Here is a 19,533-nt window from a genome sequence, read left to right as displayed (position 1 = left end):
TAGCATTGTTCTTCTATGTGAGTATATGATAAAACATTTTTCTGATGTGCTGTAAGGTGCAAGACTGCCATTAGCTAATACTCGCTGATCATAAATAAAGTCTTCTAAGTGAGGGCTCAGATCTGTTGAGTAGATAGTACAGATTTGCCTTAACCAAATATCGAACAAATGAGCCTTCCTTTGAATATAATCAGTCCATCTTGGAGATGGGATTCTTTCACTGTAACAACCCGGATTTTGTTCAGTTCTAATAGTTCTAATATGTCAAGTACAACATTTTCAAATACTTCAGAGTGGTTTTATTGCGAGCATTATATCCAAAATGAAATTATGTTTATGTTACTGTCTTCTTTTGACTAATGTGGTAATAAGATCTATTTTTATTTATATAAATGGAAGATTATTTCTGTCACACCATGATAATTTAATGAAGGTGTTTCTTGTAATGTGGTAATAAGATCTGGGATATCTGTTAGTTTCATGCCAGCCAGTGATGAGATAGTGAGCTTGGATTTGTTAACATTACTTAGTTTCTATATACTGATCTAAATACAGAGTTTGTTGAGATTAGCATTTAATAATTGTTATTGTTCAAGTGATTAACAGTGTTTACACTTTTTACTTGGTTTTTGGTCCTAGTGTAAGAATGTAATCTATAAAAGGTACATAATCTGTCTTTCTGAAGTGAAGCTTGGAATATATAGGAAATATGAGGGCAGATTGTATGCCTGTGTGTATGCACATGTGCACATGTGAGAAAATTAGTACGGTGTGGTGGGTTGGGATCTGGCATCACTGAGTGTGAAAACTGGGACAGATACCTTTGAACAGCTAAATTTCGTACTCAAATTCAAGAGAGATGGCATAGGATTGTATAGTTCCATGTCCGATATATGCAAGTGAATATACTGCACACTTTTGATTACCAATTTTAAAAATGTGATGCATATGAAAAGTTGTAATAGTTTTAACACCAGCCAGCCTTCCTTTTGAATGTTGCTGTGACATCTTGAGTAACCCTTCACTAAAATGTGCAGCAAGAACACATGTACTGCTATTCTAATAGACAGTGTATCTGAAATGCGGTGCCTGCTATGTCTTGTTTGTACATGAGATCTGCGAGAGAGAGAGAGCAGGGAAAACAATGGCGCAAATCCAGAGCTCAATATGTGGTACTTAACATGATGTAAAAGTAAAACTTGAGAGATAATGTCTTGTGGGCCCAAAGCTTAGAGTGAGAATATAAAACAAACTTCAAGACAAAGTAGGAACTGGTGGCAGATGGTGCACATACCTGTCAGCTAACATACACACCTGTGTACAGCACAAAAAACAGAATGGTGATGTTAAAGGAATACAACAAAAGACAGGTACAGTGGTCTGTAGATCAAAGCAAAAAATGGCATTTGGTAACTTTGTAAATGTGTAGATCAGATGAGCAATACGAGAAAGTAAAGTAGAAACAGAGGTCTGAAGCAGATCCAAGGGAGGCGAGAAATTTAGAGGGAGAAGGGTAGAACATGCTAGAAGTATTCATTCAGTGAAGCAGCATAAACAAATAGTAGTTAACAAAAGACATAGTCCAAGTCCTTTCCCATTGGTTTTTAAGACAATTTAATTTAAATACACATCTTTTTAGACAGAATTTAGTTTTAGTGTATTATTTGCATAAAATTAAAAAGAATGTCTGTTTATATTATAGCCTCTCTTGCCTGATGATGTTGAACCAAAACAACTCGAGCATGTGAAGGATGAAGAAACACTTCAGAGTTATTACATTATTCCTGAAGGGATTCGACCAGTGCTGAAGGAATTCAGAATTGAGGTAAAGTATTTGAATCAGGCAGCATTGTTCTCAGTAGAGATGTTGATCTGTAGAGGTAAACTGATTATGTTTGCTAAATGAATTCTTTGTTCTATCCCGTCTGTGATAACATATAGTATGTGGCACTTTATGCTGGATAGTTTGAAATTGTAAAAGTAGCTATTCTGATTGATGGATTTATTGCATTTTTTTTTGCTGTCCAGCAAGGATGACATGGGAATTATTAGTTGTATAGTCTCAATGTACACAGAGTCTTCCCATCGTCCCATTATTTCCACGAGAACAGATTTCAGCAGGTCACATACCTATGATACTGGAAAGGTGAGATGGCAGTAAGCCCTACACCCACTGCAGGTGTTCTGATTCATAGTCCAATGTTAATGCTGCAGTGTAGCATGTGGGCAGTATTTCACTCCTGAGGTACCATTCATTGGATGACACATTAATCCGAAATCCCACCTGCCTTGACTATATGATTGTTCACGATTGCTAAAGATCCCATGACATTTGAGTATATCACACAGGGATTTAAAATGTTAAAAAAGACAATACAGCAGAATGTGCTACTTTTGCATATTACACTATATTTATATACACAAATTAATTACAACAGTAAATAACAGGACGCATCTTATACCACTTCTTAATCAGGAAGCCATCAGATGTTTTCCCCTTCATGAAATACCACCATCCAGTATGCTTCCTAATTTCCTTATTTGTTTTATCGCATTCTGTATTCACATTGTAAATATTTCTTACATTTCCAATATGTAAAGTATGTTTTATATATAATATTGTGCAGAAGAAGGTGATTTGGTCAGTTTATGAAGACTTTTTATCATACAATCCCCAAACAAACTCTTGTATGAAGATTAATCAATTGTTGATCCCTTCATAGTTGACTCAAAACCTCAGGAAACACTTTTATGTACCCACACTTTCCAAAACTACTTCATAGCTATCTGTACTATCACCATCTGTACTCAGTTATCATCTATGATCCAGAGTTTTGTTCTTTAGGTTACATCTTCCCAAAATCTTTCATCTATTTAGAGCTACAGTGGATCGCACATATCCCACCTGATGCTATCATATATTGTCTTACTTACAACAGCTATTTTGTATTCCCTGCCTTTAAATGTGGTTTATAATCTGCCTGCCAACTACATAATAGTTTTATAACACACCTCTTTATTCTTCGGTAATGTATGCTCCTATATGATCTTGTGGAACTCTAAACATGTGACAGCATGCCACATGCACATATCCAGTGTTCCACTCTTTTCGTCTGTCAAGCCCATCGTAGTCCTATGACACAGACTAAATACTTCCTTTCTCCAGTCCTAGTTTAAAATTAAGAAAGTAATTTCATAGCATACCAAGCAATAGCCTGTAATCAGAAAACACGTTCACCAGTCCCAGCATATATATGGTAATCCAATTTTATCATGCCATCTTGTTCATGTGGCAAATTCCCATTCTGTATTATGTTATCATAATATTTTGCTTATGTGACAAATTCACAGTCTCAGTCTCTTAAAATCTTCATTTTTTTAAACTTGCTATTATTAAATACTTGAGACAATTTTTGAGTGGTTTCTTTCTGTCCCCCAACTTCATAGCTTCCTGATATAAATCTGACCTACTGTTAATATTTTCATAATATTACCCATTAACTTTTTTAAATTTCCTGCATATTCTTCATCCACGATAGAGCTGCTCAGCCCTTGCAGCTTATACTTCCTTATTAAATATGTTTTCTCCCATTTATTTCTCCCTTACCCAGAAACTACAAACAAAACTGTTCTTACAGTGGACACTTCTCTGATATTTTGAAATGTATCAGCAATAGTTCATTTTCCAGACCCTTAATGCTCCAAATTCACTGCAGAAAAACTAATATACTATCAGGCTCCTAGGTAGCCCACAGCAATTTCAAGGCATCACCACAAAAACAAAAAATAATAATAAGAATGATGAATTTTAATCTCACTGATGAGTATAGACTGTCGAAATACCCGGTATTTGAAAAAGTAGATATGCATTAATCAAAATAATTGATGGATGTGCTACTGGAACCAAAATAAATGGCGTATCACAGAACAACAGTTACTTATCCTCTCATTATTGATCAGTGCAATTCCCCCCATGAAAGGCATTCCTGTAAGCCGTTATCAGTGCTCATTCCCAGTTAAAATCAATACATTTATAGTACATACAAGTGCTACCCTCATGGTCAGTCCCGTGGAGTAAAGAAATAAAGTAATAACTGTGGTGTAGGCGACCCAAATTCAGTTAGCTGCTCAGGAGTCTGAGGAGCTGACACAGGAGGATGGCTTTGTCCATCTTAGGGGGGGGGGCATATGTTGAAGAACAGGGGAGACAAACATTGGGTGTTATCTGAGGATGGGTGGGGCATCCTGCTGGCATAATGAGCTGAAAATTTGTTTTTTGATGGGTAGTAGCTGAAGCAAAGAATATGGCATTGGGCCATTGCTTTATATGTAATTGCAAATTAATATAAATAAAGTGAAATGATAAATAAATTGCAGTTGCAATAGGCTAATGCCATTGTTTTTGGTTTAGCTAATAGCCATAGTAAAACAGTTTTTCAATTCACCATGTAATGCCATTGTTTTTGGTTTAGCTAATAGCCGTAGTAAAACAGTTTTTCAGTTCACCGTGTATTGAAACTTCATACTCTCCATCTGATCCTAGACTTCCCTTGTTTGTCTTCCTGTTGTGTCTCATTGTTTATTTACAGATTATATTTATTTTCTGCTTTAAGTTCCTTTTCACTTTTGTTATTATTATATCCTCCCATCTCAATGGTTTACATTTTCTCTGGGTTTTTGTTTCCCAGATGCAATGTTTTGCACTTGTACTGAATTTATGCTAAATTATTTTTCACATTTTTTTTAACATTAGCAGATCCATTTTTACTTCCCCAGATTAAGTGAATATGTTTAATACTTAGACTTTCCATCCATCCTTATTCATTGAATTCGTTAACATTTTTGTCACCTAAAAAAGTTAATTTCAAATCTTTCTTTACGATGTTGTGAGCATGTTAAACCTGTCCAACTAAATATTAAAGCCTGAGACTGAATGGTTCTCATTTAGTGTTAAATTTATGTCTTGGTTTCCAGTCATTGATTTACCTATTCTACAACCCAGGAAGCCAATGCTATAAGTTTACATTATTGCCATATTCAAGGGATAGAAGGTTCAGTTTTATTTGTCAGAATGCTGATGAACACAATAGACTGCATTTACGATAAATGTTGTTAAAGACTGCTTAACATTTAATAAACTAGGAGCCATAAAATCAAATCAAAGTGAATACTTCAGTTTCAACAAGTGCATTTTGTATGGACTAGAGCATTCATACACCCTGAAATAAATACAACTAACCTTAACTGTATTTTGGGGAGAGTATGCCTTTACCCTACAGATATCTGAAAGATTCACCTTTCTAAACACAAAATCTTTGTTTACTTATGTTTGCTGGATCATCCATCAATTAAATATTCCTAATATTATATGTACATTTTGATACATAAAAGTAATTCAGGCACAAACCATATATTTTTTCAATATTTAATGTTTTGTAACAAAATGAAAACATATGTATTTTTTCTATAATGCAATTATACATACTCACACATTATGTTTTATATAGGTTTATAGATAAGTAATAGGCAATCTGTCTACAGTTTATTACAAGTTTAGTAAACCATATTCAGAACTGCATCCAGCCTTAAGAAGGCAGCACAGGATAGACTGGGGAAGAATTTAAGGCCACCCACCCACTATTCTAGGTTTATCTTGAAGGTGGCAAGGGTACTAGTGAACTTGTCAAGTAATGCAAGTTTGTTCCGGGAGGTGGGGGATATGCTGGGATATGAATCTATCATGCCAACATCTTATTTATCTGATGAATACAATAGTCATCTCCCTGCACAAAGGTGGGGTGTCCACTGACCCAGGTAATTCCAGGCCAATAAGCCTGACCAGCCTCACGTGTAAGACTACGTAAAGGATCATTATGAAATTAATAAATATGGGCATAGGCAACTTGCAAACTCTTTACCCAAGCTAGCTGAGTTTTGTCAAGGACAGATCCTGCCCATTTAATCTGGTCGATTCCTTTGAGTGGGTAATTGAAACAATAGATGAGGGAAAAATTGTACACACCACATATTTGGACTTCACAAAGGCATCCAACACCATACAACACTCAGGAATATTTGCTAAACTCACCGAGCTACATGTAAATTCCCATGTAATTTGTTGGAAAGCAAACTGGCTCACAAATAGAACCCAGGAAGTTAGTGTGATGGCTCTACTTCTTCCAGAAGACCTGTCACTATTGATGGACCTCAGGGTTTGGTCCTTGGACCCCTCATTTTTGACATTTACTTCTTGGAGGTCAAAGCTAATGTTAAAGGGTGACTGTAGACTTGGTGCCATCATAAACTTTCCATAAAATACCAAGATTTTCCAGGAGGGTCTTTTCCAAAAAAATAAATCTGTAAACTATCAGTAGCCCTAGACTTCCATTTTCATGTCTATCCCACTTCTCTTCTATAGCCTCATTAAACCTACCAATTAGTGCTACACAATAACAAGTGATGTTCTTAAAAGTCTATTGAACCAACTCAGCTCTGAAACTGTAGCTTTCTTTAAACCCTCCTTCAATGTGCTATACAATATATACATATATTAAGTGCGTTCATAAACCCTTTTCTATTACTGTGTCTTACTATTAAGTACAAATGTTTAATGTCTTATGTATTGATAGTATGTACATATAATATTTTAGTATTTGCATAGAATGTGATTGTAGAATGTATCATTATCCAGCTTTATGTATACTGAGCTTTTCTTCCCAGGTCTGCACTAAAAAGGCAACTTGTGCCTGGCTGGACTTGCCTGGTAAACAAAACAAAAAAAATAAATATGATAAACATACTACTAAAAAATGTATACTAGTATACTTCACTAAGCAAGCTGTCTCCTGTAGCTCTCTCATTGATGGCACACCCTTAAAAACCGAACCACTAGTTAGGGACCGTTGAACCCACGTGGACAATTAACTGTCTTTTAATCACCACGTATTCACTATTGTAAGAAAGTCTTCTTTTGTTGCTTAGCTTATTAGTAAGGGTATGGCATCCAGGTCTGGGGGAAGTTGATCATTCAACTGTATTCTGCATTTATTAGGCTTATCATTGAGTATAATTCCTCCATCGATATGTACATGTCCAAACACCTGACATGACTTGAATTGCCACAATGCTTTCTCACCAAGGAAATCAAGGGGCTAAATCACAGAAACTACACTGACCATGTCAAATAGTTGCCCCTGTTCTCATTATCATACAGACTACTGAGGAGCAATCTCTTCTTCAGTTACAGAGCCTCAACTGACCCCATCCTTTCAGATGTACTGCACATTCTCAAGTCCACAAGTGGCAAAAACACCCATTCAAGATCTTAATCTCCTCTGCAACTTAAATGGAGTAAGCTGGAGGGACAGATATATATCACAGAGAATTCTTCTTCTCCTCTGGAATCGTCTTCCTGTCCACATAAAGCAAAGTACAACTCCTACTCAATTCAGTCTAAATCTGGATGAATGGATGGGATGCTACTAGTTCAAGTTTAACACTCTTGTCCCTTACGGAAAGGGGTAACATGTAAATGTCTGCCTGGCTTTGTGTTATTCATACTTTAAATACAAAGGGCTCTGGGTTACTTGTACTTAAATACTAGGGCTAATACACTTCTTGGGAATGCCTGCCTAGGCTTCTGAAGATCCTCATGGATCAATAAACTAGCAAGCACCTATGAACCTATAAAGTTTAGTCTTTGAGATGAGCATTTGAAGAATCATTAGAGTTGTGAAGGAATAAGTCAAAGAAGGTTCATCTTTCATCATTTCAAGCTACTCTTGAACAAATCTCTGCTGGTCAGGTCCAATGGATCATCCCTGCTGGTCAGGTCCAATGAATCAAATGCCTCAGCTGTCAAGTACTATAGGTGATCATAAATCTTAGTCCCTGAGCTTTACTTTTTAATGGTATACCTGCTGAGCTGGAGATCATGGAAGCAAAGAGAAGGAAAACCGCTGGCATTGCACAGCACCTAATAATTCCCTTTGTGTTTGTGTGATTTCAATATCAGTACACATATAAGTTGTCAGAGGCTGTGGGAGTAGGGGTGCAATCCCGCATGGTGGAATATGGTATTTTATCACTTTCCAAAAATCTTTATTAATGCGTTTGTCTCAACTGTGTCACACGCCTTCTGTAATCATTGAAGATTACTGAAACAGCAGATATTTCAGTGTTTGGGGGGTGTTTGGTGACCCAATCATCTGGCTGTTTGTGTATGTACTCATTTGAAAGTAGGGTTGCAGTGATTTAGGACATATTTAGTTAGACTGATCTGAAGTGTATTCTAAGCCTTGAGCATGCATAAAGTCAGCATATTTCTAATAAAATTATTCTCAGAAGCAGGAGCACATCATTTGAAAAAATTACAATTATAGTGAACTCCTTGTAATCCATGTAAACTCAGCAAAAGTGTGTTATGTTGGTGTGCTTCTGTAGTGAAGCTTGGAAGTGTCATTTTTGACAAACTGCATTAATCTGAAATAAAATTTGTAGACACTGACTTCCCTGTGATTGAGCATCTGTGGAGATGGAAAACATAAATAAAATAAAAAAAAAAAAATAAGGGACAGGTAGAATAAACCTTTCTTTTGAAATGTCTGTGTAGAAGTGGTCTGAAGGCAGTGTATGTATATATTTATGTGTTTTTGAAGGATGTGTTTTTCCATAGTTACTGAAAGCTGTTTGCAATGGCTTTTGATTTCATTTTCCCCTATAGACTGAGCTTTGTTCATGTGAGCTTTATTTGCATGATATGAAGTCATTAGAAACTGCTCCTGAATTTAACAGTGATCGCTAGCCAAACGTAGTAGTTTATATCATTCCACAGAGCAGACTTTGTTTTAATCCCCTTCAGGCAGGAGCTCATTTAGACAGTCGTGTTCTGTATGATGCACTGAACCTGCATCACAAGTGATATTTTGATCTATGAGATGATGGCTTTTATCCTTTTGTCAGCATCAAGACAGGTAGCACAATATCTGCCTGGTATCTCTTGTAAACAAGGAGTCACAGCTTCTTCCCCATAGTGCAAGGAGGTCACCTTATTGTGATTGTAGGACATGACTCTCACTCCTATTCAAATAGCCAGCTTACTTCTAGGACTCTAAAATATCCTAGTGGTATCATTCAGCAGACCAGACATTTTATGACTTAAAAACTTGCTCAGCTATGATTTACAAACCATTTCTTCCCCACTTAGTATGTCTGTCATGCAGATTGTTTTAGTTTCCCTTGGAATACAAAGTACCTGGTGTGTTGCTCTATCTTTCTGGATTTGTAGAGTATCTTTGGTGGCCCTGTTCTGTGGATTTAGCTGGGCTATTTGTGTTTTTTTGTGTGTACCTTTCCCTTCTCCATGTTGTTCTAAAAACCCTTATAACAGACTGTCTTCATAAAATGTCTTTAATTTTTTCAAAGCCCACAAAGGTGCTCAGATATTCTACAAGCATGGACAATTCTATTGCTCCATTTCATATTTCATTTCCTTTCCTGGAGCCATTTTTTTTTTCAGTTCGGAATGTCTACATCTCCGTGTGTTCTTCTTAACTTTCATAGGTTCATAGGTTCATACTAGGCTATCTGCCCTAGGGCATTTATAAGCCTAGCCAGAATGTGTTTGGCTTTCGCCACCCATTTTAAATTTATTTTGCTATGCCCGTTTTTGAGGTTAGTATACTGTGCCTCTGTCTAACAGTGACACAGAAGTGATACCCGGGGTAAACCTACGATCTCCCATCCACTCATCAAGATTCCTCTTGAAGAGAGTCAATGAGGGACTCTGCCTAACCTGGACTGGGATTTTATTCCAGAGTGAAGGGAGCCTCTGGGTTATGAATCTGTCCCTCCAGCATGTCCTATTTATTTCAGTGCTGAGGTTCAAGTCTCTTGAGCGCGTAGCTCGATGGGATTTGGATTTTCTGAGGTGCAGCATGTCCATTAATTCTGGGTTAGACATGGCTTTATACGTCAGGCACAGATTGCCTCTGAACAGGTGGTATGCCACTGAGTAGAGCTGGAGTTTCTTTAACCGGGCAGCATATGGCATCTGTTTGAGCCCTTTGATCCTCTTGGTGAGGTACTTTAGGGGTCTTTCCAGTTGCTGCACATGTCTGGTAAGGTACATCCCGAAAGGGGCATTGTACTCAATTATGGGCCTGATGAGGGATGAGTAAAGAGGCACGATGACCTCCCCTGATCTAGATGTGAATCCCTTCATGATTAGGTGGGCTATATAAAATGTTTTTCTAACCACTTTGGCCACGTGGTTGTCAAATGAGAGACTGCTATCAACTTGGGTCCCCAGGTCCCTAATTACTTCTTCTGTACTTAATGGATTACCACCTATGTGGTAATTTGTGGGCACTTTGTTTTGCCAAAGGGATGACTATACAGTTTTGACATTTAGCTTGAGGCCATGGCTCTGGCACCAGTTGTCTGTTTCTATGAGGCCCTTTTGGAGGATGCTTGTGTCAGCTGGAGAGTCGATTATGGCGCCCAGTTTGCAGTCATCTGCGAACTTGGTCAGCCACAGTCCTTCCGTGTTGGCCTGTACCTCCGAGAAATATATACCGAGCAAGAGAGGTCCCAGGACTGAGCCTTGTGGGACACCACTTGTAACTGGTTTGAGTCTGACATGGCTCCAGCAATTCTAACCATGTGGGTTCTGTTCTTGAGCCAATTTGCAATCCATCTAGTGACATAGGGGTTTATATTTAAGCTGGTGAGCTTATCTATAATGCCAGAGTGGGGTATTGTATCGAAGGCTTTTGCGAGGCCCAGGTAGGCTGTGTGGACCACCTTCCCCTCGTCAATGGCCTTGGTGACTGTTTCAAAGAAATCAACCAGGTTTAAGAGGCAGGATCTGCCCTTAACAAAGCCGAACTGGGTAGGATCCAGTGTCTGTAGGTCCTCAATATCTTTATTTATGAGGTCCATGATGATCCTTTCCATAGCTTTGCAGACCAAGCTAGTCAGGCTTATGGGGCGATAGTTTCCAGGATCCGTTGAGGCACCACCTTTATGGAGAGGGACCACTGTTGCTGTAAGCCACTCTTTGGGCACATATCCTGTAGTAAGGCTGAGATTGAACAGTAGTTTTATGTTTGGGTTTAGCTCTTCTTGGAGTTCATGTAGGATGCAGCCCGGGACACCGTCTGGTCCCATTGATGCTGTGTTTTTTGCTTTGGAGAGGGCGGCTCTTACCTGAGCATCTGAGATGTCAGGGGGGTCTGCTGGGATAGATATTTGCCCTTTTGGTGGGGAGGGGGGGGGAGAAGTTTGCGCTGAACCTGTCAGCTAGGATGTTGGCAATGTCTGTGGGTTCAGTGTATTTTTTGTCATTTTGGACTAATTCTGAGCATATCTGGGAATTACCACCCAGGTTCCTAACATAACTAAAGAAAGCCTTGTGATTATCCTTAGTGTCCTGTGCAATTTTTCTCTCGAAGCTGGCCTTAGACAATTTTATGAGTGCCCGTAGTTTTTTGCTAATACTGATCAGTGATGCCTTCCCTTTTTGGGATTTTGCTCTATCATTTAGTAGCTTCCTCCTTCTATTGTATAGTTTGTTTATGGCTGGGGTCCACCAGACAGGAAGTCTGCCTTTGGAGGATTGGGTCTTGGTTTTATTTGGGATCACATGATCCATGAATTCCTGAAGGTGTTCATAGAATGCGTTTATAAAGGATTCTGCGGTCTGGGCCGTATTTTCCACAGGCCCGGGGGCTTCGTAGGATTCCATCTTGGTTTTGAGGAGTGTGAAATTTGCTTTAGAGAAGTTTTTCACTGTGGTTTTCTGTGCAGGGGGTGGGGTCGGGATGTGAATATCCAGTGAGATTAGTTTATGGTCTGATCTTACCAGTGAGGGATACACTTCTAGTCTGGAGCATAGAGTCCCCATGTTGGTGATGATCAGGTCCAGTATGTTTTCCCCTCTTGTGGGAGTGGTAACAAGTTGTTCCATAGCATTTGAGTTTATAAATTCTAGGAACCTTTGGGCTAGGGTGTTGGAGCTAGAGTAATGCTCCCAGTCTATGTTTGAGTAGTTGAAGTCACCCAATATAATGGTGTTTGGAGAGACCTTCATATTTTCCAGTGTTCTCAGAAAGGCTGAGTGGGGTTCCTGGGTTTGGGAGGGTGGTCTGTAGCAGACTATAAACTGGAAGGCAGTTTTACCCACTGTTAGTTGCACATGGATAGTCTCTGATGCTTCGTGCTTTGCCACCAACCTTGAGGTGTGGGTATCTTTGATGAATATCGATACCCCCCCTCCTTTTGTGGTTCGGTCCAAGTTTTGGGGCCGAAAAGCATGGTATGAGGTATAACCTGGTAGTGCTGGGGTGCTCTCGGGAGCCCTGAACCAGGTTTCTGTTACTGCACAAATATCAATGTTCTCCATGCTAAGGAGAGTTTCGAGTGTGTGCATCTTGAGGTTTAGACTTCTGGCATTGAGTAGCATTACTCTTAGTTTCTTATCCCTTGTGATACCTATGGAGGTGGGTTTGTCTTTTGAGCCTTGCCTAAAAAAGGCACTATGGGAGTAGCAAGAGCCTTTGCTAATATCCGAAAGCCCAGGGGTGACAGGTGCAAGCCGTCCCTAGCGAAGCATCGTGGCTTGTTGAGCATATCATCCCAAGCTGACAGGCATTAGATCCCCTATGAATGACACCAGTACTTAAGCCAGTTGTTGAAATTGATCATCCTGTCTTCATATTGTGGCTTCATTCTTGTTGAGGGTAAGATGCTACTCAAAGTCAGGGTCATACCGGCCTGGGCTACATGCTCAGAGAGCTCCTTTATGTCTCTTTTCATGTAGTCCAGGGAGGTACATCTCAGGTCATTCACACCAGCATGGACAATGACTGAGTCATATTTGTACTTGCCTTGGAGTGACCTGAGTGCTTGTGTTATGTGGTGGATCCTAGCGCCCGACAGGCTGCTCACCGTGACCCTCTCCTTGTTCAGCCTGGTGAGCGGGGCGTCAGTGTGCCTGACGATAGAGTCACCTATTACAAGTGTATCAGGTGTGTTGTTTAGTCTTAAGGGCTGTGACTGTTCGGCACACTGGCTTTGTGAGATATGTGTTGCACGTGTTTTGTTTTGGGGTAGCGGTTGCTTGGGTGTCTGCTTTGGAGGTCTCTGCTGCTTAGGCAGATCTTTATTTAGAGCCTCCGAGTATGTTTTTGTGTGATTATGTGTTTGGTTTACTGTCGTGGTAGGTCTATGTGAGACTGGAATTGTAGTCAGTGTGGTTTCCTTCTCCTCCTGACTGGTTATGCCAGTACTGAGTTGAGAGAGCTTAGCCTCCAGTTTGGTTATATGGTTGCATCTCTCACATGTGTTGGAATTTGTTGGGAGGAGGAGAGGGTTGTCTGTGTACATGAGGCAGTTGTAACATTGCCTCAAGATTCCCAGATTCGCCAGCTGGACCGGAGAGGAGATTGACAACTGACCTTTGGACATGCTAGAATAATATTGGGAATTCCTTAATAATTGAAAACAAGGGCCAGTGGGGAATGAGGGTGTAGTGCTTTTAATTTTTAGTGCTGACTTATATAATTGCTTTAGCGCACAAGTGCCAGGTAACTTAAGTGCAGTGTGTTACAGGTAACTTAATGCAAAAACGACAAACAGTAACTTTCTTTCAAGTGAAACAAGGAAATAAGTACAGTAAGCAATGCAGATATCACTAGTGATCCACAGAAGCGCTGAGAAGCTGTGTATTAGGTGGAATTAGCGTTCCAGGGAAATAACAAGCAAAGAAACAGCAAGCATATAAACAAAGCTAGATTCAGCAGGCCTGGATCTAGTCTATGCTACAGCAAACAAGGTGTACCAATTTCAGTAAGATACAGTTCAAATATTCAGGCACTATAAACCTTTAACCAGAAATTCCCAGCTCAGAAGGGCAAAGTCCAGCCTCTTCTCCCACAAGAGTGCAGACCACAAACCTTCTTAATGTAAAATAACTGGCCTGAAGCCCAAGTGCCTAAACCAGAACTAATACACTTTAAGAATAACAGACACTGGGCTCTCAATCAGCAGTTCCCTACTTAGAAGGATGAAAGCTACCTGTCCTGCCACCACAGTGCATGCCACAAACCTTCCTAATGTAAAACAACTGGTCTGAAGCCCAAGTGCTTAATCCAAAAGACTTAGAATAATAGCTACACTTTAATCAAGTTACTACCAAGCAGTAATAAATACAATTGAATACTTTAGAGAATGCCTGGATTAGTGCTCAAGTTACACAAACAAAGCTAGATCCAGCAGGCCCGAATCCAGTCTATGCCACAGCAAACAAGGCGCACCAACTTCAGTAAGAAGCAGTTCAGATATGCATGTACTATAAGCCTTTAACCAGAAATTCCCAGCTCAGAAGGGCAGAGTCCAGCCTCTCCTCCCACAAGAGTGCAGACCACGAACCCTCTTAATGTAAAATAACTGGCCTGAAAGCCCAAGTGCTTAAACCAGAATTAATACACTTTTAGAATAACAGACACTGAGCCATCAATCATTCTTTTGTAGCAAGAGCTCCATTTATTTCACACCAACTTGTTCATTTGCTTAAACTATGCAACAGTCTCCGTCTCCATGGAAAAAACTCAATGAAATAGAAACACTTTTCTTACTTGCTTTATTCAAGTTTGCTTAGCTCTACTTAATTTTCCAAATCTCTCTGGTAAAGGTTGGACTCACTGTCTCATTAAGGTTAATGTACGAGTCAGTTTCCAGAATGGAATACATGGCAATTCTTTAGGTTCTAGCAGATTTCAAAAATACGCTGAGAAGCCCTTTTTAGGGGTTAGATTTGTATTAATGAAGGTCCCCTTTTGAGATGGGTCTTCAACTAAATAAAATTATGTTCTCTGGAAAACTTTGTTCTTCACATTTTGCTTCTGTTATGTATTTTAGAGCTTTAAGGTCTGCTAGCACCTGAGTCTGATATCATATTTCTTAATTACAGGGCATCCCTGACACCAAGCCCAAAAATTATTACTGGAGTATTAGCAGTGTTAGTGTACATGTGTATATACATGTATGTGTGTGCTTGTATATGGCACAAATCCCATTTCATTATAGAAGTTGCATATATATTTCACATAAAAATGTTTTTGATGGATAACAGAAGGACTTTTATGAATAATGTAAATGCTGCACTTTTAGGTTTTGTTCTGGGGCCTGAGAGATCTGAAACGTGTAAGCCTGTTTGAAGTGGAACAGCCTCAAGTCGTGATTGAATGTGCTGGCCAAAAGGTGGAATCAGAAGTTATACCAAATTACAAAGAGAATCCAAATTTTGATGTGATTGTTAAATTCTTCATTGTGGTAAGTATCTACAAGTACAGTAGTTTTTTTAGACATATCACTTCAAGCATTACTATATTTCTAAGTTAATGGCATGAAACACACTGGGCCATACATTGCATTGTAATTCAGCGCAGGGGTGTAGCTAGGATTTTCAAATTTGTACTGACAGCTCTCAAACTGCTACCCCCCTCTCCAGCCAAGCTACGGCCATTCTCGTAATTCACGGTTTGCTCTTTTAGTGTCGATGAAGAGGCATTCGCTGTAATACCTCTTCAGTAATATAATATAAATTCACTCAAACTCGGTTCCTTGAATTGAAAATTAACCTGAAATGTCAGTTCTTTGAAAAATGCAGCATGGTAGTTGGGGTAGAGACTTTATGCTTTTGTTTTCTGTAACTAAGGTACAGGTTTTGAGCTTGAGTAAATTACTAACCACCTGCTACCACTAACTAGGATGTTTCATTCACACACACACCTACCTACCTCTTAGTGCAAGAAATATGGACAAAGCCTAAAATAAACAGGGACAGATATTAAATAATGTTCTCGTGAACTTAGAAAGTTGCTAGAATAACAGGATTTGTGCTAGTATGAATTTTTCTAAAGGACATGAAGTCTGAAGCTCAAATGTCTGTCATTATTTAGCAACTTCAGCCTTCAATGATTTTCTAGAAAAATCACAAAATTTATGAGGAACAGACAAAAAATATGGGGCAAAAATCTGGACATTCTGAAAAATTTGGACAGTTGAGAGGTATGCTACCTACCACACACACACACAACCTCTCAACCTCTTACAGCAACAAACTCATAAATAAAACTGAGGCAAAGGCCCAAAAATAAGGACATTTTTTTAAATATTGCTCTTATAAACTTAGAAAGATAATAGAATAGTAGTAGGTCTTGCATCAGTACGAATTTTCTGAAAGGTATGAAATCTGAAACTGAAATGTCTGCATTATTTTCTAACTTCAGTCTTTAACAATTTGCCACTAATTTGCCAGAAAACTGCAATTTTATGAAAAACGGACCAAAAATGTGATGCAAAAATATAAAATTGCCAGACAATACAGCTGGGAACCTGTCAAAGGAGGGACACCATTTTAATATGAGTACAGTTAACTTAGAGCAGCTGACAAAATTAGAGAATCTACATGCATTTCTGAAATAAAAGTAATGTATAACTCTGATCATTACAGTTATTTATAAAAGTAAAGTAAATCCTCTATGTTTTCTTCCAAAATTGCTATTTTGTGGAGGGATCATTAGGGGAAGAGCAACATTTTGAGCCAAAATCAGGGACAGTTGAGGTTTGGCTATGCCTAATTCTATAAAGCAATTTGCATGTACCTCTCAACCTGTTAATGCAATAAATCTGGACAAGGCCAAATATATTGAGGGAACATATAAACAGTATTAAAAATTGCTCTTGTATAAACTGGGACAGTTGATAGAACAGGTCTTATTTTAGCATGCATTTTTCTGAAGGTTATAAAATCTGAAACTAGTGTGTCATTATTTAGTGACTTAATTCCTAAATCATTTGCCAGAAAACCACAAATTGAGGAACAAACCAAAAATAAGAAGCAAAAAATCTATTCATGCTTTGAAAATCTGGACAGTTGGGAGGTATAGTTCAGCTGGGGCTGTCTAAGTTTGCCGCCCTTCCCCCTCACAAAACCATGGTCGAATGGAGCCTCCCCCTGCAGCCATTCCAATGATCCATTACTTTGCTATTTCACTCCATTTACCATAAACACTAATGTGCATACTGATTTACTTCTTTGATGATTTGAACTTCATTTGAAAGTTTTATTTTGCATTTTACAGCACAAACACTAAGACATCTACTAAACAAACTTGGCATTAAAACTTCTCTGCCCTTGAAACTCACATTCATTGAAACAACATTAAAACCCACATTGAAAGAAAAATACATTTTACCCGTGGCAGATAAAAATTAATTCTGGGCTGCTTTTAAATCATAGGCCCCTTGCATATGAAACATACATGTGCTCTTTGATACACCTTCCTATTGCTTTGAACATTTTTCCAGTAAACAATGAAACAAAACTGCCCAGTTCAGAACATTCCCATCATAAAAGTCTAGTCAAACTTCTACAGTCCACCATTATCAATAAATAATATGCACAATCTCTGAAGTAGTAAAAAAAGTCATCTAAATAATTCCACGTTAAATAAATCTAACTAATGAAGAGGTTGCTGCTAGCAGTCACCTTTATATTTCATGACTTCACCGAAAAATAGTGTCTGATGCCCCTGAGGAATAAATTGCCTAAATTACATTAATAATAAGCTAGTAATATTGCAATAGGAAATGGATGGCAAACTGATAACAGGCTCATAGTTAGTGTCTTAACTTTCAGTACAGCAGCATTCACCCCTTATGGGAGTAGAACCAACAACCTTCTGCATTAAAAGCAAGTACACAACATTTTGTGCTACTAGCAATGTGAGCATTTAGCATAATCAGCACTAAACTTCTCTTCCCCTGCAGCTCTCAGTTCCTTGTAAAATCTACGCAATACTCAACTACATCTCAACTTCGCAGCACAAGAAGTCTGGAAAAAGCCAAATTTATTGGGGTGGGTCAAAGGGCAAAAACAGGAGCACATTAAACATTGCTTGTATAATCTTGGAAAGCTGCTAGAATAAAATGCTGTGTTACCATCATACATTTTACTGCCAAGGTCACTGTGCAAAATAGTCAGAACAACATACCACTATGCCAAATCACCTGCTTTGTGAAAGAGAGGAAGACTGAAACTTAAATGGCTATCATTTAATGAATTCAGTTCTCACCATAGCTGTCAACCTCTTAGCACAAAACACCTGGACAAACCCAGTAATGAGGGAATACAGCCCTCAAACATATTCAGTGAATTCAGTTCTTGCCATAGCTGTTAACCTTAGCACAAAAAAACCTGGACAAAGCCAATAACAGGGTATTACAGTCCCAAAAATAAGGATAAATTTCAAATAGTCATAAACTTAAAAAAATTGCTATAAAAAGGTTGTGTTAGTATATATTTATTGCTAGAATAAAAAGTTGTTTTACTATGTCACAAACACAGGGATAAGATGCAGACTCCACACAGAAGGCACCCCAGCCAAGAATCAAACCAGAAAACCTACAGCTGTGAGGCAACAATACTGCCACTGCACCATCAAATATGTAAGGAAGTAAACATTCAGAAACCTGAAGTCTGAAATTTAAATGCCTGTCAATTTGTTAATCAGGACAGTCTGACTTGGAACAAAAAAACCCCACAATTCTCAGCAGAGGCTCAGGAAAAAATAATGCAGACATGTCTTTGTAACATGGGAGGACACAAAAGCAAACCCACACAAACACAGGGAGAAGATACAGACCCCCCACAAAGAAGGCACCCCAGCCAAGAACCAAACCCAAGAACCGACAGCTGTGAGGCATCAATGCTACGTTGCTACCACTGCACCATCAAATTTCAAGCATTGCAATATTTAAAAACCACAGATACGATACAGATATTGATCATTTCAAATATGAGGCAAAAATCTGCAATTTTTTTTACAAATGGTGGTGGGTAGGAAATTCAGATCTTTAACACCTGCATACAAGGTACAGGGTTCAAGCCTGAGGTATTCCCTACCACACCACCATAAGTAATCACCAGTACATCCCACCTGGGCCATACATATATAGATATATATATTTATATATATATATTATATATATAGTCCGTTGTGGTTTCAGACATGGGCTTTATTTTCCTAGGTGCAGGAGCATGCCCAGTATGACCTTCTATAGTAAACATGGAAATTCATTCCAGGGATAGTTGTACTCCAGTCCAGGGTGTTGTGTGCTACAGCCACACCTTGCAACCTGTTTGTGCAAGATATCTGTGACCTCAGCACAATAGCAGGGCTCTACAGCCATCTAAATTTGCCAATTATTGCAAGATGGGTTTAGATGTCAAATCAATGGATGATACAAATGGCCTTCATGTGGAATTATAATGTTAATACATGGTGCACTAAGAAAGGTCTGAAATAATGCAGTATCATCTACTTAGGAAAGCAACAATTTGCTGCCACTGACTGCAATAATGACTCACTCTCTAATGTTTCATCAGGGACCTGAGCACCTGGGTAGATAGCTTCTTCTCCTTTGATCACAATTAGCTACTGTAGTTAGGAAGCCCTATGCATCACA

The 19,533-nt window shown here is 38.7% G+C and overlaps 1 protein-coding gene across 1 annotated transcript in view; it reads left to right on the top strand.

The window, feature by feature from the left end:
- Nucleotides 1-19,533, top strand: part of LOC122817026 (fer-1-like protein 4) — a 1,119,105-nt gene that overhangs the window by 738,357 nt on the left and 361,215 nt on the right. Inside the window, exons 27-28 of the mRNA XM_044090141.1 lie at nucleotides 1,703-1,825; nucleotides 15,172-15,333. Of these exons, the coding sequence (XP_043946076.1) occupies nucleotides 1,703-1,825; nucleotides 15,172-15,333 (285 nt within the window). The remainder of the gene's footprint in view (nucleotides 1-1,702; nucleotides 1,826-15,171; nucleotides 15,334-19,533) is intronic.

This window comes from Protopterus annectens, chromosome 12.part0 (genome assembly GCF_019279795.1).
Source record: "Protopterus annectens isolate FY-2018-M chromosome 12.part0, PAN1.0, whole genome shotgun sequence".
Taxonomy (NCBI): Eukaryota; Metazoa; Chordata; order Ceratodontiformes; family Protopteridae; genus Protopterus; species Protopterus annectens.
Note: the sequence above shows the minus strand (reverse complement) of the source record. Positions and strands in the feature narration are given on the sequence as shown.